The following is a 26,041-nucleotide window of genomic DNA, read 5'->3' on the forward strand; positions in this document are numbered from 1 at the left end:
TCACTCTCTTTTCCTCACTCACACTCCATTCTTTATTTATATGGTTGCTCACCCGGAGGCTTTAATAATCCTGAACCCGGGACGGTAAAGGGTCAGTGGATAATGTGATCGTGTCTTTATTCATTCGCATTATTCTCCATTTCTGCTGCCAGATGGAAGCAAGCTCCATCCTCAGCTTCATCTATCTGACACTCACTCACTCGCTAACACACACATTCACACTCCTCTCTCTCTCTGTGTCTCTCACTAATGCTGAACGCTACAATGGAATTACAGAGTCATTGTTTTATTCTTTAATGTTCCTGATGGTTCTGTTTCTGAGCTACTCTCACCGTCTAGAGAAAAGACTCAGTGCTAGCTCGTTAAACCATTAGTTAAACTTTTTTTTTAAAACCATTTTGGCATCAAACTGAAATAAATGAATAAATGCACTAATGGTCAAATAAAACTACAGCCAAACAAACAAAAGCAAAAAAAGTTTTTTTAAAAAAAAAAGTGAAATAAAAGGATGAATATTAATTATTAATTCATTTTCTTTTTGACCTGGCGACTTGTCCAGGGTGTACCCCGCCTTCCGCCCATCGTCAGCTGGGATAGGCTCCAGCTTACCTGCGACCCTGTAGAACAGGATAAAGCGGCTAGAGATGATGAGAAGAGATGTTCACAAAACTCATTCTAACTTTAAACTGAAACTAAGGTGACAAATAAAACTAAAAGAAACTAAAACTACAACTAAACTAAATTTCAAATAAAACCTAAAAATTTGTTTCTTAAAATTATTTTAAACAATAAAAACATTCGAATTTGCTTGTGTGTACTTATGTAGAGCGTGTGTGTGTTCATGATTAGTTATCAATAAATCAGTAAAATCTGTTTGTGTGAGCTTTGGAATAAAAGTTCAAACGATTCAGTTGCTAAATATCCCATGATGCATCAGTCTAACATCTGTCTCAGCTTCCTGTAGTGAGAGATACTTATTGTGCTAGCTGTTATGTTTAATATCAGGTGTTAGCTGAACTCTCAGTCCAGAAACGTAACAAACAAGGAAATAATCCTGTTACACACAGTTCAGCCAGCACTGGGCCTCATTTATCTTTTATCTAGTTGTTTGTAAATGTTTTCGAGGCCAAACTGAGGAAAACATTTGTCAGATTAAAAAAAAAATCTTCCCTGAATTTCTTTGTGCTCAAATGTGTATGTTGATAATCAGCCACAAATTAGCAAAGTATAATCACAGCACAGCTAATTAGCCATGCCTACAAAACTCCATAAAAGGCAAAGAGAGCTTACAGAACTATAAAATGGTCACTAAACGGTAATGCAGTTCAGTCACTGCTGTGTGTCACTGATGCAGACACACACTAACTAATCCCCATTTTATAGAGCACCATTGCTTTTGTCCTGAGTGAATGGAAAGTCTTATTTGTGTTAATTTATGGATTTGTTTAGGAATGGCTTTCTTTGAAGCGACTGACTTTCATAAGTTGGTAATTAAATTGGTGATTAAATTAAATAAATAAGAGATTTAAACATGATGGCATAATCCAGGAGAGAAACAGAGGATACGAACAATTTCCCCAAATAACTGGATTTTCTTTAGCATATTTCTTTTGAATGATTTGTGAATAAATTCTTCTTATCCAGTGTGATAAACGAGGCTCAGCGCTAACAGTCAGAAGCTAATGTACACCGCGCTAATCATATTTTATACATCATTAGCAAAACATGAGCACATTTTCTCAGAAATGTCTCCATCAGAGTGGAATTAAAATAAAGACCGCTCTGATTTCCTGTTCTGTCATAAATCTTGTGATACAGTAAGGAGAGCTAGCGTAGCAGTGTTAATGGTGTTACTGATGTTAGCATGAGGCTAGCGTTAGCCTGTGTGTGTGTGTGTGTGTGTACAGTGTGATTATGCAGTGTTCTGATTGTTGATGATGATGAGTGACTCGATGAACAGATACAGTGTGTAACAGTTTGAACTCTGACCTTCATCTCACTTTTCTTGTCTTTAATCACTCCAGTAAAGTTTAATAAATTCATATTTAAATAAATTAATTCAGTTCTGTAATTATGAATTTATGAATTTCATTAGTGTGCGCCTGCGTGTGTGTGTCCTTGTCCTTCTTCGACTCACCTTGTGGGGTTTAATGAGACTTTTCTGCAGCTTCAGCAGAGCAGAGAACTGCGGTTCTGTTTCGGGCAACGAGAACACTGCTACTCAATCATCACTCTGAGGTCAAAGGTCACACAAACACTTCACTATAAATACTAATGTCATCTAATTCACTGTGTGTGTGTGTGTGTGAGAGAGAGAGAGCGAGGAAAATGAAATGAAACAGGAAAAGGAATGAGACTCAACTCAGTTCAGTCATTGTCTCTCTCTCTCTCTCTCTCTCTCTCTCTCTCTCTCTCATATACAGTTAGGTCCATATATATTTGGACACTGACACAAATTTTCTTTTTTTTACCTGTTTACTGAAACATATTCAAGTTATAGTTATATAATGGACATAAAGTCCAGACTTTCAGCTTTCATTTGAGGGTATCCACATTAAAATTGGATGAAGGGTTTAGGAGTTTCAGCTCCTTAACATGTGCCACCCTGTTTTTAAAGGGACCAAAAGTAATTGGACAGTTGACTCAAAGGCTATTTCATGGGCAGGTGTGGGCAATTCCTTTGTTATGTCATTCTCAATTAAGCAGATAAAAGGCCTGGAGTTGATTTGAGGTGTGGTGCTTGCATTTGGAAGATTTTGCTGTGAAGAAAACATGCAGTCAAAGGAGCTCTCCATGCAGGTGAAACAAGCCATCCTTAAGCTGCGAAAACAGAAAAAAACCATCTGAGAAATTGCTACAATATTAGGAGTTGCAAAATCTACAGTTTGATACATCCTGAGAAAGAAAGAAAGAAAGAAAGAAAGAAAGAAAGAAAGAAAGCAAGCAAGCACTGGTGAACTCATCAATGCAAAAAGACCTGGATGCCCACAGAAGACAACAGTGGTGGATGATCGCAGTATAATTTCCATGGTGAAGAGAAACCCCTTCACAACAGCCAACCAAGTGAACAACACTCTCCAGGAAGTAAGCGTATCAATATCCAAATCTACCATAAAGAGAAGACTGCATGGAAGTAAATACAGAGGGTTCACTGCACAGTGCAAGCCACTCATAAGCCTCAAGAATAAAAAGGCTAGATTGGACTTTGCTAAAAAACATCTAAAAAAGCCAGCACAGTTCTGGAAGAACATTCTTTGGACAGATGAAACCAAGATCAACCTCTACCAAAATGATGGAAAGAAAAAAGTATGGCGAAGGCGTGGTACAGCTCATGATCCAAAGCATACCACATAATCTGTAAAACACGGTGGAGGCAGTGTGATGGCTTGGGCATGCATGGCTGCCAGTGGCACTGGGTCACTAGTGTTTATTGATGATGTGACACAGGACAGAAGCAGCCGGATGAATTCTGAGGTATTCAGAGACATACTGTGTGCTCAAATCCAGCCAAATGCAGCCAAACTGATTGGTCGGCGTTTCATAATACAGATGGACAATGACCCAAAACATAAAGCCAAAGCGACCCAGGAGTTTATTAAAGCAAAGAAGTGGAATATTCTTGAATAGCCAAGTCAGTCACCTGATCTCAACCCAATTGAGCATGCATTTCACTTGTTAAAGACTAAACTTCAGACAGAAAGGCCCACAAACAAACAGCAACTGAAAACCGCTGCAGTAAAGGCCTGGCAGAGCATTAAAAAAGAGGAAACACAGCGTCTGGTGATGTCCATGAGTTCAAGACTTCAGGCAGTCATTGCCAACAAAGGGTTTTCAATCAAGTATTAGAAATGAACATTTTATTTACAATTATTTAATTTGTCCAATTACTTTTGAGCCCCTGAAATGAAGGGATTGTGTTTAAAAAATGCTTTAGTTCCTCACATTTTTATGCAATCATTTTGTTCAACCCACTGAATTAAAGCTGAAAGTCTGAACTTCAACTGCATCTGAATTGTTTTGTTCACAATTCATTGTGGTAATGTACAGAACCAAAATTAGAAAAATGTTGTCTCTGTCCAAATATTTATGGACCTAACTGTATATACACACACATATTTTCCATCAATCATCCACCACATCAATGTTTTACCTAGAGGAATAACACCACAAACCTGCTGCTTAACACTCCTCTCTCTCTCTCTCTCTCTCTCTCTCTTTCTTTCCCCCTCCTTGATCTTGTGAAGCTCCTTGAAGGCGACACTTTCAGGAACAGTAATATTGCAGCCTAAGAGCATCAAAAAAAAAAAAAAAAGAACACAGAGACAGCCTGGCCTTTAATCTCTCTCTCTCTCTCTCTCTCTCTCTCTCTCTCTCTCTCTCGCTCACTCACACACACACACACACACACACACACACACCTCTGTCATACCACTACTGTGAACCTTATTTAGTTTGAAATGCTATCAGGATGATAGCTGTGCACCATGTTCCGTGTGTGCATGTGTGTGCACCAGGGCTTTACATTAGCACCTGCCCACCCGCCAAATGCGGGTAAAATTCGGCTTTGGCGGGTAATAACTTTAGTCTCACTAGCCACTTTGGCGGGTGATTTATTCTGTGGTATGACAATATATTTTAATTGTAGTTTTCTCTGAAGGCATCTGATATAATAAACGCATTGCAATGTAATATTACGCGCCTACAACTCCCATGAGCACCTGCATAAACATTCTGACAACATGTTAGAATTGTTTAGAACGTTCGTTAACGTCTCAGATAAAATCAGTGATATGGTAACCTGGGGTTAATGAACAAAGCAACAAAGTTGCTGACGACTGACAAGCGCACTATGTGGCAGCACATAGCTGGAGTTTCAAACCCTGCTGCTTGGGAAAAAAGGGGCAGAGATGAGCAGGGCCGGAGCAGCATTTTAAAATCACCAAGGTCTGTGATGCGCAAAGCGCGCGCCGAAAAATGTTCGACATATTTAAATGGGAGGGGTGAATTACACGCCACACAAGAGATCTCATCTCATCTCATTATCTCTAGCCGCTTTATCCTGTTCTACAGGGTCGCAGGCAAGCTGGAGCCTATCCCAGCTGACTACGGGCGAAAGGCAGGGTACACCCTGGACAAGTCGCCAGGTCATCACAGGACTGACACACAGACATAGACAACCTTTCACACTCACATTCACACCTACGGTCAATTTAGAGTCACCAGTTAACCTAAGCTGCATGTCTTTGGACTGTGGGGGAAACCGGAGCACCCGGAGGAAACCCACACGGACACGGGGAGAACATGCAAACTCCGCACAGAAAGGCCCTCGCCGGCCACGGGGCTCGAACCCGGACCTTCTTGCTGTGAGGCGACAGCGCTAACCACTACACCATCGTGCCGCCCAGATTGGCTAGTTCATAGCAAAACCGAAAATACCATGTACTGCGAAGACTGTAGAAAGTCTGGCAAAGACAGGCACCAGTAATTTTAAACTCGAAATTATAAAGGACCATGAAAAGTCAAATGCACACATCGGTACTATAACATCATAACAGGCAAAGATGGCTGGTTCACTACAGGACAGCTTTCAAGGCCCTGGCTGTCATGAAGTCGGCTGAGCTGGAGAGGATGAAGCTGCTGCTTAGAAACGTTCAGGCGATTGTAAAGAAGTTGATCTTGCCCCAGCTATCAACTTACGGCCTGCTGGAAGCCTCAGGTCACGAAGACCATTTTTCATGGACCATTCAGACTCATCTGATGATGAATGTTATGAGGACATTTAATGTCTCTCTCTACACATGTTCACACAGACACACACTATTAATAGATAATACATAATATACATAATAATACTTGATAATCCACATAATACTTGCATATCAAAACATCAAATGTTTTTTAATGATAAATGTTTTGAATTGGACTTTTAATATTAGAATCAGTTCAGTTGTACTGAATGTTATTTTTCATATTATACGATATTTCATATTGTAAGGGGCTTGAATTTGAGTTCAATAAACAGAATACTCTGTTTATATTTTTGTCTGAATTGGTTCCATGTTTTCATATAGGGAGCGACCTTAACAGCACTGAATACTTGAGTGCTACTGTAGAGATACATTATACGCTGCCATTCATAATTAAATCTAGATCTTCCGAACTTTAACGTATCACGCTGAAGAAAAAACTGCGATTTCCTGGCAACAAAATTGTGGCTAGTGAAAAGGCTGAATGGCTAGTGACTTGGGAAAACCACTAGCCACAGTGGCCGGTGAGCAAAAAAGTTAATGTAAAGCCCTGGTGTGCACGTGTGTGTGTGTGTGAGAGAGAGAGAGAGAGAGAGAGAGAGGATTCTCTTTACTGAGTCCATTCTGTCAGTGAGTCAAATTGAGAGATGTGACTCATTTGATTCACTTGATTCAGCTTTATTAATCACCTTTTTAGCTCAGAGGTTCTGTCCATAATGCGTATTGTTTTATTCGCTTTTCTGGCCACTAGATTCAGGATGGTGAAGGCTGAGCTCTGATTGGCTCTCCATGTCCATGTGCTGGTTTCTGAGCTGTGAACACTCTGACACACTGAAATTTTCAGAGGATTTGCACAAAATCTTTAAACATTCTTCTTCTCCTCAGATGTCTTTTTAGTGTTCTTCTTTTGTTTTGCTTCTTGTCCTTTATTCTTCTCCTGTCTCTGTGTTTCCCCTCTTGCTATTGTTCTTTATTTCCTCCTTTTCTTCTTTTTCTTTCCTTTATTCTTCCTCTTATATTTCTTCTTTTTTGTTTCCCTCATTTTCTCTTGCTTCTTCTTCTTCTTCTTCTTCTTCTTCTTCTTCTTCAGATTACTGCATATCCTTCTAATTCTTGTCCTTCTTCTCCACTCTTTGTTCGTCATGAGGAATGACACAGCAATAGAGAGATGAAGTTTCTCCCCCACTCTGCACATGTTATCTCTGACCTCGAATATCATACCTGTGTGGTCTCTTGCTTCTTTATTAAACATGTCAAAACCACACGCTCGTGTAAAGTACAGAAATGTTTGCTACAACATTACACCACATCCATCAGGACAAACTCAATATCAGGAGTGTTCCCTGGGGAGACCAGAGCAAAACTGTCCATCACACACACACACATACACACACAGATCTGTCCAAGTCTGTTTAACTGGCAGTCCAAGAGAGATAATACCAGCTCTTCAGAGGTAAACATGAAGAGAAAGAGAAGAGACTCAGAGAGAAAAACAGAGAAATGAAGAGAGAGAGAGAAAGATACAGACATTACGCTTCACACATACCATCCACATCAGTAGAAGAGTCTGTGTGTGTGTGTGGATATGACAGACTCTCCACCTGCAGGCACTGACATCTGAGGAACTGTGTGATGTCCGTCGCCCGTAGCGACAAGGCCTGCTAAGTGTGTGTGTGTGTGTGTGTGTGTGTGCGTTATAGCAACACACTTCTCTTTGAGATTAACAGGAAAAGGCCAGAACACATTTCCTGAGTGTGGTTATGAACCGAGCAGGTGGGAGGGTCTTAAAGATGCCGGTATTCTCTGATTGGCTCACTTGCTAATGTGTAAAAATGCAAAGAATAGATTTTTAAAAAATTTATATACTGTATAAACTCTGTAAGAAACCTTAGAAATGGTTTCTTCTTCTGTAATTCCTGAGGTTATGACATTGCCAAACAGGAAGTGAGTTGTATCTTAGCAACCCTGTGTGTTCTGATAGATGGATTTCAGACCAGCCCCCAAAAATCTACCAACAGGACCTGTGTCATTTCATCCATTAGGTGGCACTACAATAAACTGATTAATGCTCATGAACACGTCTACATCACACAGTGATAGCATAGAGCACACACATCACACGGAACACACAGAGCACACACATCACATGGAACACGCATCACATGGGACATACAGAATGCACGCATGACATAGGACACACATAGCACACGCATCACATGGGACATACAGTGGTGCTTGAAAGTTTGTGAACCCTTTAGAATTTTCTATATTTCTGCATAAATATGACCTAAAACATCATCAGATTTTCCACACAAGTCCTAAAAGTAGATAAAGAGAACCCAGTTAAACAAATGAGACAAAAATATTATACTTGGTCATTTATTTATCGAGGAAAATGATCCAATATTACATATCTGTGAGTGGCAAAAGTATGTGAACCTCTAGGATTAGCAGTTAATTTGAAGGTGAAATTAGAGTCAGGTGTTTTCAATCAATGGCATGACAATCAGGTGTGAGTGGGCACCCTGTTTTATTTAAAGAACAGAGATCTATCAAAGTCTGATCTTCACAACACACGTTTGTGGAAGTGTATCATGGCATGAACAAAGGAGATTTCTGAGGACCTCAGAAAAAACATTGATGATGCTCATCAGGCTGGAAAAGGTTACAAAACCATCTCTAAAGAGTTTGGACTCCACCAATCCACAGTCAGACAGATTGTGTACAAATGAAGGAAATTCAGGACCATTGTTACACTCCCCAGGAGTGGTCAACCAACAAAGATCACTCCAAGAGCAAGGTGTGTAATAGTCAGCAAGGTCACAAAGGACCCCAGGGTAACTTCTAAGCAACTGAAGGCCTCTCTCAAATTGGTTAAGGTTAATGTTCATGAGTCTACCATCAGGAGAACACTGAACAAAAATTGTGTGCATGGCAGGGTTGCAAGGATAAAGCCACTGCTCTCCAAAAAGAACATTGCTGCTCATTTGCAGTTTGCTAAAGATCACGTGGACAAGCCAGAAGGCTATTGGAAAAATCTTTTGTGGATGGATGAGACCAAAATAGAACTTTTTGGTTTAAATGAGAAGCGTTATGTTTGGAGAAAGGAAAACACTGCATTCCAGCATAAGAACCTTATCCCATCTGTGAAACATGGTGGTGGTAGTATCATGGTTTGGGTCTGTTTTGCTGCATCTGGGCCAGGACGGTTTGCCATCATTGATGGAACAATGAATTCTGAATTATGCCAGCGAATTCTAAAGGAAAATGTCAGGACATCTGTCCGTGAACTGAATCTCAAGAGAAGGTGGGTCATGCAGCAAGACAACGACCCTAAGCACACAAGTCGTTCTACCAGAGAATGGTTAAAGAAGAATAAAGTTAATGTTTTGGAATGGCCAAGTCAAAGTCCTGACCTTAATTCAATTGAAATGCTGTGCAAGGACCTGAAGCGAGCAGTTCATGTGAGGAAACCCACCAACATCCCAGAGTTGAAGCTGTTCTGTACGGAGGAACGGGCTAAAATTCCTCCAAGCCAGTGTGCAGGATTGATCAACAGTTACCGGAAATGTTTAGTTGCAGTTATTGCTGCACAAGGGGGTCACACCAGATACTGAAAGCAAAGGTTCACATACTTTTGCCACTCACAGATATGTAATACTGGATCACTTTCCTCAATAAATAAATAACCAAGTATAATATTTTTGTCTGAGTTATTTAACTGGGTTCTCTTTATCTACTTTTAGGACTTGTGTGAAAATCTGATGATGTTTTAGGTTATATTTATGCAGAAATGTAGAAAATTCTAAAGGGTTCACAAACTTTCAAGCACCACTGTACGGAACACACGCATCACATGGGACACACGGCGCACCTGCACCACATGGGACATATGGAACACACACATCACATGGAACATATGGAACACACGCATCACATGGGACATACGGAGCACACACATCACGTGGAACACACAGAGCACATGCATCACAGTTTCAATACAGAACCAAACAAGTCCCACATTCCACATCGCCACAGCCTGGTACATAGTGCTTGGCCCTCTAAATCACTGTTTACAGCATATGGAGAATTGGCTACGTTTCAATTCCAGCTCCATTTCAGAGCCATAACTCAACTGTAAATCACACTGTGTGTGTGTGTCTGTTTATATGATGGTTTTAAGTGTTAAATGATTTTCCCCAGGGTAGCAGAGTGGCGACGGTAGGATCAGATATCTCAACAGCTCTCTCGCTCACTCTCTTGCTCACTCACTCGCTCTCTTTCTCTCTCTCTGTGTGCGTTTGAAGCTTATCTTAGTCACCCCACATGAAAGTGTTAGTATTGGTGCCTGAATAAAAATATTAATTATATCAGAATTCTAATAAGTCGAGTTTATAATTAAGTGTTTCTGAAGTTATCAGATTTATGATAAAGAGACAATAATTATATTTAATAATAATTATAAGAGGCATCGTGGCTCAGGTGGATAAGGCGCCATACTATAAATCTGGGGCTCCGGGTTCGATTCTGACCCGAGGTCATTTCCTGATCCCGCCCTGTCTCTCTCCCGCTCATTTCCTGTCTCTACACTGTCCTATCCAATAAAGGTGGAAAAAGCCCCAAAAAAATCTTTAAAAAAAATTATAATAATATATGGACGGCAGTGTGTGTTATAAACCTGTGTGTGTGTGTTTTCCAGGTAATGTGTAACTGTTTCAGTGTGAGTGATGGAGAGCTGCAGAATGTGGGATTGGGACTGTACCCCAGGTGACTTCAACACACAGACGTGCACACACACACACTTACCAGAATGTAGTGCTGAGCTCTGACACATACTCTGGATATGGTGTAAACAAAATCTTAGAAATTTATGTTAATGAGGTTAAACAGCTAAATAAAATGTCTGATGTTCTAGTTAGAACACGAACTCACTACAAACACAAGGGTTCTAGAGCTGTAATAAGTTTTATTCAATAACTGAAACATGATGTGATATTGTGTTTGCCAGCAAGAGTGTCTGAGTACATTTTCTAGTGTGTTCAGTGATTTGGGACACAGCCTCTCTCAGTCTCTGTTTATTTCCTGTGAGAGAGATTTGGGTTTTATCAGAGCGTCAACAAACACTGACAATTTGCTGGCAAGGATTTGTGGATAAATCGCTTCACACACACACACACACACACACACACACCTCTTCTGTCCTACCCCATGTAGTCCACTATGTATCCAGTGGAAGGTCGTTTGGGATTCAGCCCATCTCTCATTAGCCAGTGTGATTAGAAATCCATATAATGGAAATTAGGAGATGGGAAACAGGCTTGGCAACTCAAGGTGCATTTTATTTTTCTTTAATTTCACTTTTCATTGACTTCACTCTGCTCTCTGTACATACACACGCATGCGTGCGCACGCATGCACGCACACACACACAGCGTTGGATAGCTGTCTCTCTGGTTACTGGCTTCTCCTCAAAAAAACACAAAAGGCACACATAAGTAGATTGCCAGTCATCAAACACAGGTGAAACTCATGACATGTTACCTGCTGGTTCTACCTGATTCCTCACCGCCTACCGCTGATGCTTGACCATGCCTCTGCTGCCACATACCCCCACCACCCGACTCAGGCTGGGGAGCTATCCGGCCTACAGCCAAACCCCACCCCAGCAGCAGGAGAGGTAATCCGCCACCACCATCTGCACCCCTGGCCTGTGGACCACCTCAAACTTAAAGGGCTGAAGAGCTTAGATACCAACAAGTGATCCGTTTGTTGGCATCCTTCATGCGGTGGAGCCACTGGAGCAGGTCATGGTCAGAACAGAATGTGAAAAGGCGTCCCAGCAGGTAATATTGGAGAGTGAGGACCGCTCATTTGATGGTCAGACACTCCTTCTCAATCATGCTGTACTTCATCTCACACACTGAGAGCTTCCAGCTGATGTACAGCCCCTCTCCCTCCACCACCTGGGACAAAACAGCCCCCAGTCCTCTGTCAAACACATGAGTCTGTAAGACAAAAGGAAGAGAAAAGTCAGGAGAATGCAACAGCAGGCCCCCATACAAAGCTGCTTTAATCTGGGCAAAAGCCCATTTGCATGGCTCTGTCCACTGGACCAGATCTGGTGTCCCCTTTTTAGTGAGGTCAGTCAGCGAGCTGGTGACATTTGAAAAATTTGGTGCAAACCTTCTGTAATAGCCAGCCAGCCTCAGGAACTGCCTTACCCCTTTTTTGGTCTTGGGCAGGCCACAGTTGCTGCAGTCTTATCAATTTGGGGATGTACCTGCCCATGACCCAACTTGGAAGCCCAGATACTGTCCTTCCACACGTCCAATGGCACACTTCCTCCCTCTTGGGAACCATCATTGCCAGAGCCACAGAAACTTCCTCCTTCCACAGTTTCAGGAGATTGTAGTGGTAAATTTGAAGTGCATCACCTTCATCTGACTTCATAGTCAACTTCTCCAACTTGACTTGTGACCTCAAAGGGTCCTTACCACTTTGCAAGTAATTTAGAGCTTGATATGGGTAATAAAATGAGCACTTTATCTCCAGGTGCAAATTAATGTAGCCGCATCCCCCATTATACAGCCGGGATTGCGGTTCTTGCACCAGTAGCAAATTCTCCTGGGTTAGGTGAGTCAGCCTGAGGAGCTTTGCTTTCAGGTCAAGAACATACTGAATTTCACTTTTGCTATTAGAAGGTTTCTCTCCCATCTTTCCCTGATGACATCTAGGACACCACAAGGTTTGCAGCCATGCAATAATTCAAATGGGGAATACCCTGTGGAAGCTTGCAGGAGCTCTCGCACTGCAAATAAAAGGGAGTCGAGCCATTTGTACAAATTTCTAGCATTCCCATGAATTAACTTACGTAACATGTTTTGAAGCATTTGATTAAATCATTCAACCAAACCAGTCAATTTGTGGATGGTAAACACTGCTATGAATCGATTTAATCCCCAGTAATTTGTACAGTTCACAAAGTGTGTGACATAAATGTTGTGCCTTGATCAGTCAGGAATTCTTTCAGAATCCCGACTTGGGAGATAATGCAGCAGGGTGCTTCAACAACACCGTGTGCAGAAATGTTGCATAGCAGCATTGCTTTCATATATCATGTTGCCTAATCCATTATGACTAACACAAAGTGACACCCTTGTGCAGATCATTCTAATGGCCCGACAACATCCATGCCAATTCTTTCAAAGGGGCTCTCGATCAAGGGGAAAGGGCGCAGTAGCACTTTTGGGGTGGCCAGTGGATTCACCAGCTGACATTTGCGACATGCTGCACACCACCTGCGAACATCACCACGAATGCCCAGCCAATAAAAGTGGGTTATGAGTCGGTTCAGTGCTTTATCATGACTGAAATGCCCTGCCATGGGATTCTGATGAGTTGCATGGAATAAAAGTTCCCTATGGCTCTTCAGGACCAGCAACTGGGTCATTTCCTCTCTTGTTTGAGTGTCCTGCATCACTTCATATAGCCTGTCTTTAATAAGAGAGTAGAGTAGACAACCTTTATTGTCATTCAGTATGCAACAAGTGTACACAGAACGAAATTTTGTTGCAATTTGGCTCAGCATGGAATTAAATATAAAAGTATATTAAAATATGCAGCAGCAAAAATATTATAAAGTGCAGTAGTATAACGTGACCTGTGGAATTAGGAATTAGGATTATGGGCAGGAGAGTGCAACGTTAGGCTTGAGGTTTTGACCATTGATTACTCTCATTTGGTCAAAAGCGTGCCTCAGAGTTTCATCTTGTGACTACTCCAACGGGAGCCCTTCCCACCCTCTGTGTCTCCCTGACATGGAGCTGATGTAGATGGTCCTCGGACTGCCTTCCCAGATAATACTGCACTGGAATCCCCCCGGGGTGTGCTACAGCGGGACCCATCCACAAATAAATGCTTTACTAAAATTTTAAACCCTAGCCAATTTGTTCCCAGGATTAGTGGATGGGCAAGGACTAACCATTGCCTCCACACTATGCTTTTCACCCCTGAACTAGATAGTGATGGGCACCAATGGATACTTGTGAACATCCCTGTGTACACACCTCACCTTCACTAATTATCAAGTCAAGTCATCAAGTTTATTTTTATAGCGCTTTTAACAACAGACATTGTCGCAAAGCAACTTTACAGAATTTTAATGACTTTAAACATGGGCTCATTTTATCCCTAATCTATCCCCAATGAGCAAGCCTGTGGCGACGGTGGCAAGAAAAAACTCCCTCAGACGACATGAGGAAGAAACCTAGAGAGGAACCAGACTCAAAAGGGAACCCATCCTCATTTGGGTGATAACAGATAACATGATTATAACATTTTTAACAGTTTTAACATGAAGTCTGTTTCGTTGATGTTATAAACTCTTCATTGATAGAAACTTGAGTGCAAAATTGTTCATGACACTGCAGTCTTAAAGTTAGCAAGTCAACTGTAGTCCAAAACCATAAAAGCATTACTGTAAGTGTCCAGAGCATCTTCCAAGTGTGACTTTAAACTGTCCATATGGGGCCGTCCTCCACAGGAGCAATGTGATGAGACTCCAGCCAGACATAGGGCACTAGGATGGATCAGGCAGGTCTGAGGAGCAGAAGAGGTCAGCATCTCGATCTCAGGATTGACATGTAACTCAGAGGGACAGACAGAGTGGGGGGGGGGGGGAGGGGAGAAAAGACAGAGAGAGAGAAAACACAGGTTGTTAGGTATGCCCAATGTCACCTGATAAGTAGGAACAGTACACATTTACAACCCCGATTCCAAAAAAGTTGGGACAAAGTACAAATTGTAAATAAAAACGGAATGCAATAATTTACAAATCTCAAAAACTGATATTGTATTCACACTAGAACATACGGTAGACAACATATCAAATGTCGAAAGTGAGACATTTTGAAATTTCATGCCAAATATTGGCTCATTTGAAATTTCATGACAGCAACACATCTCAAAAAAGTTGGGACAGGGGCAATAAGAGGCTGGAAAAGTTAAAGGTACAAAAAAAAAACAGCTGGAGGACCAAATTGGAACTCATTAGGTCAATTGGCAATAGGTTATTAACATGACTGGGTATAAAAAGAGCATCTTGGAGCAGGGGTCCCCAACCTTTTCAGCACTAGGGACCGGTTTGGTTCAGCATTGTTTTGCTGCGGCCCGGTGTGTGTGTGTGGGGGGCGTGGTCTCACACGCGCGAGCTGGGGGGCGGGGTGTCTACGTTTAGCAGACACTGGGAGAATGCATTTAGCTGACGCTTTTACAAATTAGAATAATTGATTATTTGAATTGGAGGACAATTTTGGTGATCGTTTTGGTTCCATATCTGGTGTTGTGCATGCGTTAAAAGTAGCGAACTTCAGCTATGAACAGTAAGTAAAACTGAATCAGGAACATAAACTTGAACGACAAAATTGAACTAGGAACATGAAAACAACATGCACAACACAATAGGAATAGGTGCTGAAACAAATTAAAGGCCTAATTTTATTATGGCATAAGCCGATTAAATTTTAATGTGAGCCCTGTGCTTGTTTCCCTGCAGCTAGAATGTCCCATCTGGGGGTGATGTTGGACAGTGACACTCTTAATGTATTTGAAATATCCAATCGGTTTCTCAGTTTTGTTTTGGTCACTGTCACTGCGGAAAACCCGGCCTCGCAAAGATAAGTAGTTGGGAAGCGCAGCAACGTTTTGAGCGCTTTTACGGCTATTTCCGGATATTCCCGTTTGGCATTTACCCAGAACGCAGGCAGAGAGTTTGTTTGGTCAAATTTAGTCTTAAGACCACCGTCATTTGCCAGCTCGATCAGCTGCGCTTCCTCCTGAACGGACAGGTGGTCAGGAATTCTTGCAAATGGATTGCGGATCCATTCATTCTTATCACGCGGATCTCGGGAGGCTGGGAAGTAGCGGTCGAATTCTTTCGACAGCCCAACGAGATGGTCACGAACCAACTGTGATAGAGCTGGCGCTGGCTCCGTTTCCCCCAATAGCCCCACTAATAAATGAAACATGTCAAATACACCCTTGTCTACGCGACGCCCCCACTGATCCAGCTTTGCTTTAAATGCAGCGACTTTGTCTGCTACTTTAAAGACAGTCGTCATTCTCCCCTGAAGTGTCAGGTTGAGCTCATTAAGCAAAGCAAAAATGTCACAGAGGTAGGCGAGTTTTGACACCCAGTGTTCATCACTGAAATGCGCAGCCAGATCAGACTGTTTTCCTGCCAGAAATGCCTGCAGAGGCTCTCTCAACTCGAACACTCTGGCCAGTGACTTCCCCCTCGACAGCCACCTGACTTCTGCGTGCAAGAGAAGGCGTTTGTGCTCTGCATTCATTTCTTCGCAGAGCTGCTCAAACAACCGGGTGTTGAGTGCGTGTGCTTTGATGAAGGTGACCATTTTAACGACATCGTTCAATATAGCATTCAACTCCGGTGACAATTTACGGCTGGCCAGCATTTCTCTGTGAATGACACAGTGTGTGTGTTCGCAGTCAGGTGCAACCTCGCTCAGCCTCGCAGTGAAACCAGACAGCCGCCCAGTCATCGCCGCAGCCCCATCAGTACATACACCGATGCAGAAGGACCAGTCTAATTTCCCTGACACGTAACCATCCAACGCCCGAAACAACTCTGCACCTGTGGTGTTTGTTGGAAGGGAGAGCACACACAACAGATCCTCCTCAACATCCTCCTCAAAAATGTACCGCACGAAAACGAGAAGTATTGCCCTGTTTTCCACATCAGTGGACTCGTCTACCTGAATTGCAAACCACGGCGACCCTTTTAGCCTCTGCAACAACTGCGCCTCAATATCCTCCGCTATATCATTAATGCGCCTCTGCACAGTACTGGCAGAAAGAGGTACCGAGCCTATCTTTTTGGCTGCTGCCTCCCCAAGCACTTCGTCGCACATGTCTTGGGCAGAAGGCAGAATTAGCTCTTCTCCAATAGTGAATGGTTTCTTTGACTTAGCTATTTGACACGCCACTCTGTACGAGGCTCTTAGCAAAGCCACGTTCACAGAAGTAGTTGTCTTTAGCATGAGTTTTTGTGAATCTTGCTCTTGCTTTTTGCGCTCAAAGAATTCAAGAGGTTTATTTTTAAGTGTGGGGTGTTTAGTTTCAAGGTGTCGAATGAGCTTTGATGGCTTCATAGACTCATTCGACAGCTTGTCCCCGCACACCACACACAACGGATTAGGAGCATGCGAGTCACCGGTCTGTGTAAAGCCGAATTTTAGGTAGGAATCATCATATCTCCTATTGAAAGATCCCTTCTTTTTCTTTGGGTTGCTTCCGGGATCATTATTGTCATCGATGCTGGACCTCTTTTCACCCTTACCCAAACCAAAGAAACTTTCTAAGGACGTTTGCTGCTTCTTGCTCATTGTAGCTAATATACACTGTCGCTGACCGTGAGAACTGAGCTGATCTGAGGCAGCGCTGTGGGAAAATAGCCTACGTGTTGAGGGCGGGTCAGACAGTCATCATGATTGAAAAAAATAAAATGTGCTATCGGCCTCCGAATGCAATAGGCTATGCAGCGTCCACGCATACTTATCTAACGTGAAATGAACCCATGTTTTATTTACACCTCTCTCTCTCTCTCTCTCTCTCTCTCTTTTATATATAAAAAATCCCCCCTTTTTTTGGCATTTTCCCCCAATGTCACGACCCGGTTCGGAATGTCTCACGGACCGGTACCGGTCCGCGGACCGGTGGTTGCGGACCGCTGTCTTGGAGTGACAGCGGCTCTCAGAAGTAAAGATGGGAAGAGTATCACCAATCCCCCTAATTCTGTGCTGATAAATAGTGGAGCAATATCAGAAAGGAGTTTGACAGTGTAAAATTGCAAAGAGTTTGAACATATCATCACCTACAGTGCATAATATCATCAAAAGATTCAGAGAATCTGGAAGAATCTCTGTGCGTAAGGGTCAAGGCCGGAAAACCATACTGGGTGCCTGTGATCTTCGGGCCCTTAGATGGCACTGCATCACATATAGGCATGCTTCTGTATTGGAAATCACAAAATGGGCTCAGGAATATTTCCAGAGAACATTATCTGTGAACACAATTCACCGTGCCATCCGCCATTGCCAGCTAAAACTCTATATTTCAAAAAAGAAGCCGTATCTAAATATGATCTAGAAGCGCAGACGTCTTCTCTGGGGCATTTTAAAGGCTCATTTAAAATGGACTGTGGCAAAGTGGAAAACTGTTCTGTGGTCAGACGAATCAAAATTTGAAGTTCTTTATGGAAACCAGGGACGCCGTGTCATTCGGACTAAAGAGGAGAAGGACGACCCAAGTTGTTATCAGCGCTCAGTTCAGAAGCCTGCATCTCTGATGATGTGGGGTTGCATTAGTGTGTGTGGCATGGGCAGCTTACACATCTGGAAAGACGCCATCAATGTTGAAAGGTATATCCAGGTTCTAGAGCAACATATGCTCCCATCCAGACGACGTCTCTTTCAGGGAAGACCTTGCATTTTCCAACATGACAATGCCAAACCACATACTGCATCAATTACAGCATCATGGCTGCGTAGAAGAAGGGTCCGGGTACTGAACTGGCCAGCCTGCAGTCCAGATATTTCACCCATAGAAAACATTTGGCGCATCATAAAACGGAAGATACGACAAAAAAGACCTAAGACAGTTGAGCAACTAGACTCCTACATTAGACAAGAATGGGTTAACATTCCTATCCCTAAACTTGAGCAACTTGTCTCCTCAGTCCCCAGACGTTTACAGACTGTTGTAAAGAGAAAAGGGGATGTCTCACAGTGGTAAACATGGCCTTGTCCCAACTTTTTTGAAATGTGTTGTCATGAAATTTAAAATCCCCTAATTTTTCTCTTTAAATGATACATTTTCTCAGTTTAAACATTTGATATGTCATCTGTGTTCTATTCTGAATAAATATGGAATTTTGAAACTTCCACATCATTGCATTCCGTTTTTATTTACAATTTGTACTTTGTCCCAACTTTTTTGAAATTGGGGTTGTAATTGTGCATTCCCCAATGCCCTGCATTGGATCAGGCTTTGGTGAACTGTAGTCTGATTACAGCCTGAGTTGACAAAGACCTGATGTGTACCCCCTTGAATACTTAAGGCCTCTGCATGCTCGTGCGACAAGACTTTCGCAGATAGCTTTTCGCAGACAGTTGTAATTTATTGTTGAGAGGGGATAATAGGCGTGCGCGATGTTATTCACCGGCACAACACAAGGGGGCGCGAAGTCGCTAGGAGTAGTTGGTGGGTGTGGTTAGTGGAGTGTTTATCCTCCGGTTAGTTATAATGACTAGAACTTTTTTTTTTTATAATGACTAGAACTGGAGTCGTATAGATGTACGTACTTCCTCAATCAACCGCTCTTCATGCTGCTCCATCTTCGCTCGTGTTTTTAAAAATGCCGGTCGTGAAAACAAACCAAACCGGGAAAGTAGGGAAGCGAAAGTGCGTGTACAGCGGATGTAGAGTGGACCAATCAGAGCCCTCTTGTCTGCGGCGCTGTCTGCGAGGCTTCTGCGGTGGTCACAATTTTTGGGAGGTGCGCGCAGAGCATCTGCGAAGGTGGGGGGGCTACGCAGACACTGTCTGCGACGCTATCTGCGAGGACTGGGTTGTCAGCATAAATTGGCCTTTACTGCCACTCAGTAAACTCTTGCTCAATGAGGGGAGGCCTGAGGTGCATCAGTAATGCAGATCAGAATCCCTGCCTCCTTAATGGGTCACTGATCCCAGATATGCCCAGCTTTCCTGCTGCGCCTGTAAACCTGCCTTTGTCCTGGCCTTAGTGAATGAAAAAGATAGTCAGCAGTTTGTGCTACAATAGCTGTTCTGTGGGATTGAACCATATGGGCTAGCTTTTGTGCCTCATGTGAATCAATGAGCCTTCAACACCCATGACCTTGTTGCCGGTTCACCAGTTGTCCTTCCTTGGACAACTTTTTTTAGGTTCTAACCACTGCATACCAGGAACACCCCACAAGATGTGCAATTTTGGAGATGCTCAGAGCCAGTCATCTAGCCATAACAATTTGGCCCTTGTCAAAGTCACTCAGATCCTTACACTTTCCCATTTTTCCAGCTTCCAACACATCAACTTCAAGAAGTGACTGTTCTCTTGCTGCCTAATATATCCCACCCCTTGATAGGTGCCATTGTAATGAGATAATCAGTGTTATTCACTTCACCTGTTAGTGGTCATCATGTTATGACTGACCGGTGTATAGTGCACTGTTAGCGTGTTATAATTAATCCTTGTTTATAGTGATCATAGTTCCTATATACTAAAATATATTTATTTATATTAAAAATAAAAATAAAATCTTATGTTCTTCTTGTGTGTGTGTGTGTGTGTGTGTGTGTGTGTGTGTGTGTGTGTGTTCAGCATGTCTCTGTTAAACCATGACTGCAGGCCGAACTGTGTGATGATGTTTGTGAGGAAGAAACTCGAACTACGAGCTGTACAAAGAATTCAGCCATTTGAAGAGGTAACACACATGCATGCTTGCGCACGCGCGCGCACACACACACGTGCACACATGCAATACAGTGTAGGTCAGTGAGTTTCCCTAAATGAGATTTACAAGGGAATTAATTTGATTTAATCATGTAGCAGACACAATGCAGTAATTACTGCTCATTATACAGTGAATAAATGACCTCTGACCTCTCTCTGTTTCTCTCTGTCTATCTCTCTCTTTCTCTGTTTGTCTCTCTCTCTGTCTCTTTTGCCTATCTGTTTGTGTGTAGTTGTGTATCAGTTATACGGATATTTTAGCTCCTCGTATGGAGAGACAAGCTCAACTGATGGATCAATTTCACTTTCTGTGTCGGTGTCAAAGGTGCAGTGATGACCAGAGTGTAAGAACACACACGAACACAGACACACACATCATTTTCTGAGCTCTGCCCACTCTGTTCTGCTGTCAGGAACTTTCTCCTTGGCTCCTCCCTCTTTTTTTCACCTGTGGCCTTTAATTTAAAGGAATTCAGGTGTGTGCACGTGAGGGGGGGGAGGTAGGGATGATTGAAGGTTTAAAGGTGCAACATGGACAGTTTGGCAGTTTGGTTATAGAGGTCATGACTCGTGACGGCTTCCTGCTGAAGTAATAATCCACAACACACACACGCACACAGATGCTCTCTGTGTCTTGCTGAGATTTCATGCAATAGTGCACATCTCTGTGTGTGTGTGTGTGTGTGTGTGTGTGTGTAAGGACTGTACCATGTTGGGAGGGGATGAGTCCAGGTGGACGATCATTAGACACTCGCTGCCTCACCTGGAGACCCTACGACATGAAGAGAGTATCCTTCATCTGTCTGTCTCTCTCTGTCTGTCTGCCTTTCTCTCCATCTCTCTGTCTCTCTCTCTCTCCTTCTGTCTGTGTGCGTGAATCTCCATCTGTTTCTTTTTGTCTGTGTACCCGTCTCTCCATCTGTCTCTCTTTCTCTCTCTCTCTGTCGATGTGTCTGTCTCTCCATCTCTCTGTCACTCTCTCTGTCTGTGTCTGTCTCTACATTTGTCTGTCTGTCTCGCTCTGTCTGTGTACCTGTCTCTCCATCTGTCTGTCTCGCTCTCTCTCTGTGCCTGTCTCTCCATCTGTCTGTCTCTCTCTTTCTTTGTCTGTGCCTGTCTTTCCATCTGTCTCTGTCTATCACTGTGTGCCTGTCTCCCTGTCTGTCTCTCTCCCTGTCTGTGTACCTGTCTCTCCATCTGTTTATCTCTCACTCTGTGTATGTGCCTGTCTGTCCATCTGTCTGTCTGTCTCTGTGTACCTGTCTCTCCATCTGTTTATCTCTCACTCTGTGTATGTGCCTGTCTGTCCATCTGTGTCTGTCTGTCTGTGTGCCTCTCTCTCTCTCTCTCTGTCTTTCTCTGTCAGTAGAATGTGTATGGTTCTTTCTCAGTTCTTCTTCAATCAGTGCCTTTAACAGTGATTACTGTCAGAATGGGTGGAGCTTCAGCAGGTTTGTCAGGAGCTGATTGGTGCAAACTCTGCTGCTGTCCCTGACTCTAATGTGTACATGCTGAGGGTTTTGGACTCACTCATGGATGCCTGCATTAATCTGAGTCAGTATGAGACAGCGTTGGAGTACGGGACCAGGACACTGACAGCATACCTGTGAGTGTGTTTTCTCTAAATCTGCATTTCCTGTTTATTTTTGCATTATTAGTCTGGTAACGTGATCCATCCATCCATTATCTGTAGCCGCTTATCCTGTGCAGGGTCATGGGCAAGCTGGAGCCTATCCCAGCTGACTATGGGCGAGAGGCGGGGTACACCCTGGAGAAGTCACCAGATCATCACAGGGCTGACACATAGAGACATACAACCATTCACACTCACATTCACACCTACGGTCAATTTAGAGCCACCAATTAGCCTAACCTGCATGTCTTTGGACTGTGGGGGAAACTGGAGCACCCGGAGGAAACCCACGCATTCACGGGGAGAACATGCAAACTCCACATAGAAAGGCCCTCTTCGGCCGCTGGGCTTGAACCCAGAACGTTCTTGCTGTGAAGCGACAGCGCGAACCACTACACCACCGTGCCACCCTGTAATGTGCTGATATTAAAAAATAATACAGTTATCAAACTCACACACACAAGAGATTCAGAAACAGATGTTAAAGGGAGTGTAGCTCTGATACTATCTCAAACAGGTGAGGATGGTGTATAACAATATGTGACTGTACGTATATATAATTGTAGGTGTGTAATGTATGTGTGTTCAGTTCTGTAGTCTGAGTGGAAGTCTGACAGCTCTGGATTCACTTCGTCTTCCTCCTCCCCTGCCTTCTACTCCTCCTTGTCCTCCTCTTCCTCATCATACTTGTTCTTCCTCCTCTTCCTCTGGGTCTCTGCTTACTCTCTTGCTATATATTTAACTGTACAGAAAAAACCCTTTTTCCTGTGTATATAATAACGCATCCCGAGGAAGAGGCTGACTCTGACCTCCTGTGACTGAGTCTGTAAAGCTGCACAGAGACTGAGAATAAATTCAGAGACCGTTAGAGCCAGACAGTGAGGATCAGTGTGTGTTCAGGATAAAACTTTCTCTCTCTCTCACACACACACACACACACACACACGCACACGTGCGCACACATGCACACACTACAGTCAGCTTATTCACCTAAATACACACATTATAATCATATTATTGCCATAGTGTGTGTATCAGATAGGGGTGTGTCTCAGACAGGAGTGTATATCAGACAGGTGTGTGTGTATCACACAGGAGTGTGTATCAGATGGGAGTGTGTATCGGACAGGTGCGTATATCAGACAGGTGTGTGTATTAGACAGATGTGTGCATCAGATGGGAGTATGTACCAGACATGTGTGTGAACCAGACAGATGTGTGTGTGTATCAGACAGGTGTGTGCATCAGACAGGTGAGAGTATCAGACAGCAGTGTATATCAGACAGGTGAGTGTGTACAGTGTGTAGTGTTATGGATGTGTGTATCATTACAGGGTTATGAGAGCTATATGTCATGTTTAATGTTGCAAACAATAAACACAAAAAGGTCCTCCAGGCAGGAAGTGATAAATTGCTCTTCCTGGTAAACTCACTAGAGAGAGAAAGTAAAAATCTCCATCTGTGGTGTGTATTTCAGTCCTTCAGCACTTTAGTATTTTTTCTGTAACTAGTCAACGAGCTGGGGTGTGTACTGGTTGTGTGCTGATAATCAGTTCTACAATATATCATAATATAGACAATGTGTTAGTGTTTAACTCTCAATATCTGTGTCTGTGTGTGTAGGCTACATTATCCTGATCCACATCCGTCACACGCAGTGGAGCTGCTGAGGGTCGCAAAACTGCAGCACTACAGTGGAGACATGGAGCAGGCAGAGAGAACCTTCACACAGGTTAATTGTTATTATTATTAAATTAATTACAGTTATGATAGTGCTCAGAGCTACAGGGTTTAGTATTTAGTGTTTACGCTGTATTGGTGTTAGCAACAGCAGCACTTTAATTGGGGAGATTATTATATAACATACTGTAATCTTTTCATGTTTGTCTGCCCCCTCTCTCTTTCGCTCTCTCCCTGTCTCAGGCGTATGATGTGATGAAGGTGACTCATGGTCGTGATCATCCCCTCGTTAGTGAAGTGTGCAGGAAGTTGGCTGAGTGTCAGGCTGAGAGAAGACAACTCTAATCACATCCTTTTACAGATTTACTTTGAGATTCATTTTCACTGAATTAAATATTAAACTTAATCAGAGTTTGAATCTCAGTGTCATGCTGATAATAATAAATGTGGAACTTGGTGGATTAATACTCTACTCTTCAGTGTAGGTGCATTTGGGTAATTGAGTGATCAATCTCATTAAATCTGAAGGTTAATAATTAAAATTGAATCAGTTTCATTTGAATCGTTTTCAGTGAATCATTTTCATTGAATCAGTCTCATATCATTAAATCACTCATGGAATCAGTCTCATTAATTAATACCATTAATTTTGGTGCTTAATAATAAATTACCAAACAGCCAAATTATGGTATATTCCAAATTATTATGATCACTTACCATATTGCATAAATCATATGCACCTTTGAATTCTTGGAGATTGTTTGACTTCAGAAATATTGGAACACAAATAAAAACACAGTTTCAATAATAAATGAATTTATTATAACAAAGATAAAAATGGATAATAACAGTTGAAATCATTATATACAAATATGATATGGTGTGTGTGTGTCCACGTGGTGGAGGCCTAGCTTGGTTGCTAGCTAAGACAAAGGGGTGTTATCTAAATAGAACAAAGGATTAGCTCTGTTGCTAACTAAGGCGTGTTTGTGGGTGTGAGGCCTTGTGTAGCTAAGCTAAGACAAAGGAAAGCTAGCTAAGGTGTGTTTGTGAGTGGTGGCCACGTGTTTGTGTAGGCCTAGATTAGCCTTGTGTTTAGCTAAGGCAAAGGAATACTAGCTAAGGTGTGTTTGTGTGTGTGGGGGAGGACCACCACGTGGTAAGGCCTATGGCCTAGCAAAAGAAAGGCTAGCATGGGTTGCTAGCTAAGGTAAAGGAATGCTAGCTAAGGTGTGTTTGTGTGTGTGGGGGAGGACCGCCACGTGTTTCTAAGACAATACACTTAGCTTTGGATGCTAATGGGACAAAAGAAATTAGCCATAGGCTAATTTCACTAGCTTATAACAGTACTGAATCCACTGAAACCTTGATAAGGTCAAAATGTGTGATAAGGAAATTAAAGTGTTAATGAGGAATAAAGAGAAGCATGCACAGCCTATCTATTAAAACAACTGAGAGATTAAAACAAAACAATAATCAATTCAACACACTGCGTGTTTACAGTGTAACAAACCGTTCCTGAGTTTAAATTCACACTACTTCAATAAAAGCTAATTCCTAAGACTAGGTTTTTTGATTATGCCCAAAAATGCCAGTCTTACGCGAGATTATGAGAAGATGTCCCAAGACTTTGGAGTTTTCACCATTGTGGAGATCTCCGTGAAGCACAGGGAATTTCTTGGAGAGGCCGAGTTTCACAGGAGCTCGTGGGAAGACTTCTGTAGAAAACGGAGAATTCTTGGAGAAGCTTCGTAGCTCGTGGGAAGGAAATCTTTGTAGAACAAGGTGCACAGCGCTTCAGTTAAGAAAAAGAAAGGGTCCAGCCGCTTTCCTATAACTTTGAATTAAAACTGCTTTTGGGCGGCAGTCGTGACGTCACTTCTAATACGAATAAAACCGGTTGTAACTCGACTGAGTTAAAGATCGCGCGACTCTGGAGTCTACCTTGGCCAAGGGTAAGAAAGAAATCACGCTAAATCGTGGATCTTGCAAGAAAGAGGTCTTTTTCTGGTTTGATCGAGTGAGCAGCCTCTTTGTGTCCAGACAGCTTGAAGTCCGGGATGGAAAAGAGAAAGACGGAAGCGTTGTTCCATTATTTATGCCTTCAGAGAGGAAGTAACGTTGGTGCTCCCGCCCAGGCGTGACGCAGGTCAACGCGGAAGTTGGCTGATGGGAAATGTAGTTCCTTAAAAGGGACTGTGTTGTAGTTTTAGACGGACTGTGTTACCTACATCAGTGATTCAGTACATGTTAAACCCTAACGTGCTACAGTCCAGGCTCTGTATCTAAACATAAACCTAATAAAAAATAAACATCTAAATTATAAATCCTAAAGAGAAATGATAAATTATGAACCCTGACCTCTGACCCCAAAGCCAAATTTAACCCCAAAGCAGAACCTTAAATGTTACACGTGTCCCTACACCCTAACAGT

At 42.6% G+C, this 26,041-nt stretch overlaps 1 protein-coding gene across 1 annotated transcript in view; it reads left to right on the forward strand.

The window, feature by feature from the left end:
* smyd3 (SET and MYND domain containing 3) overlaps positions 1-24,025 on the forward strand; it is a 94,138-nt gene extending 70,113 nt beyond the window's left edge. The window contains exons 6-12 of the mRNA XM_060933849.1: positions 10,447-10,514; positions 20,164-20,266; positions 20,529-20,639; positions 20,996-21,083; positions 21,727-21,901; positions 23,551-23,659; positions 23,851-24,025. Of these exons, the coding sequence (XP_060789832.1) occupies positions 10,447-10,514; positions 20,164-20,266; positions 20,529-20,639; positions 20,996-21,083; positions 21,727-21,901; positions 23,551-23,659; positions 23,851-23,952 (756 nt within the window). The 3' untranslated portion in view covers positions 23,953-24,025. The remainder of the gene's footprint in view (positions 1-10,446; positions 10,515-20,163; positions 20,267-20,528; positions 20,640-20,995; positions 21,084-21,726; positions 21,902-23,550; positions 23,660-23,850) is intronic.
* The last annotated feature ends 2,016 nt before the right edge of the window (positions 24,026-26,041 follow it).

This window comes from Neoarius graeffei, chromosome 11 (genome assembly GCF_027579695.1).
Source record: "Neoarius graeffei isolate fNeoGra1 chromosome 11, fNeoGra1.pri, whole genome shotgun sequence".
NCBI lineage: Eukaryota > Metazoa > Chordata > Actinopteri > Siluriformes > Ariidae > Neoarius > Neoarius graeffei.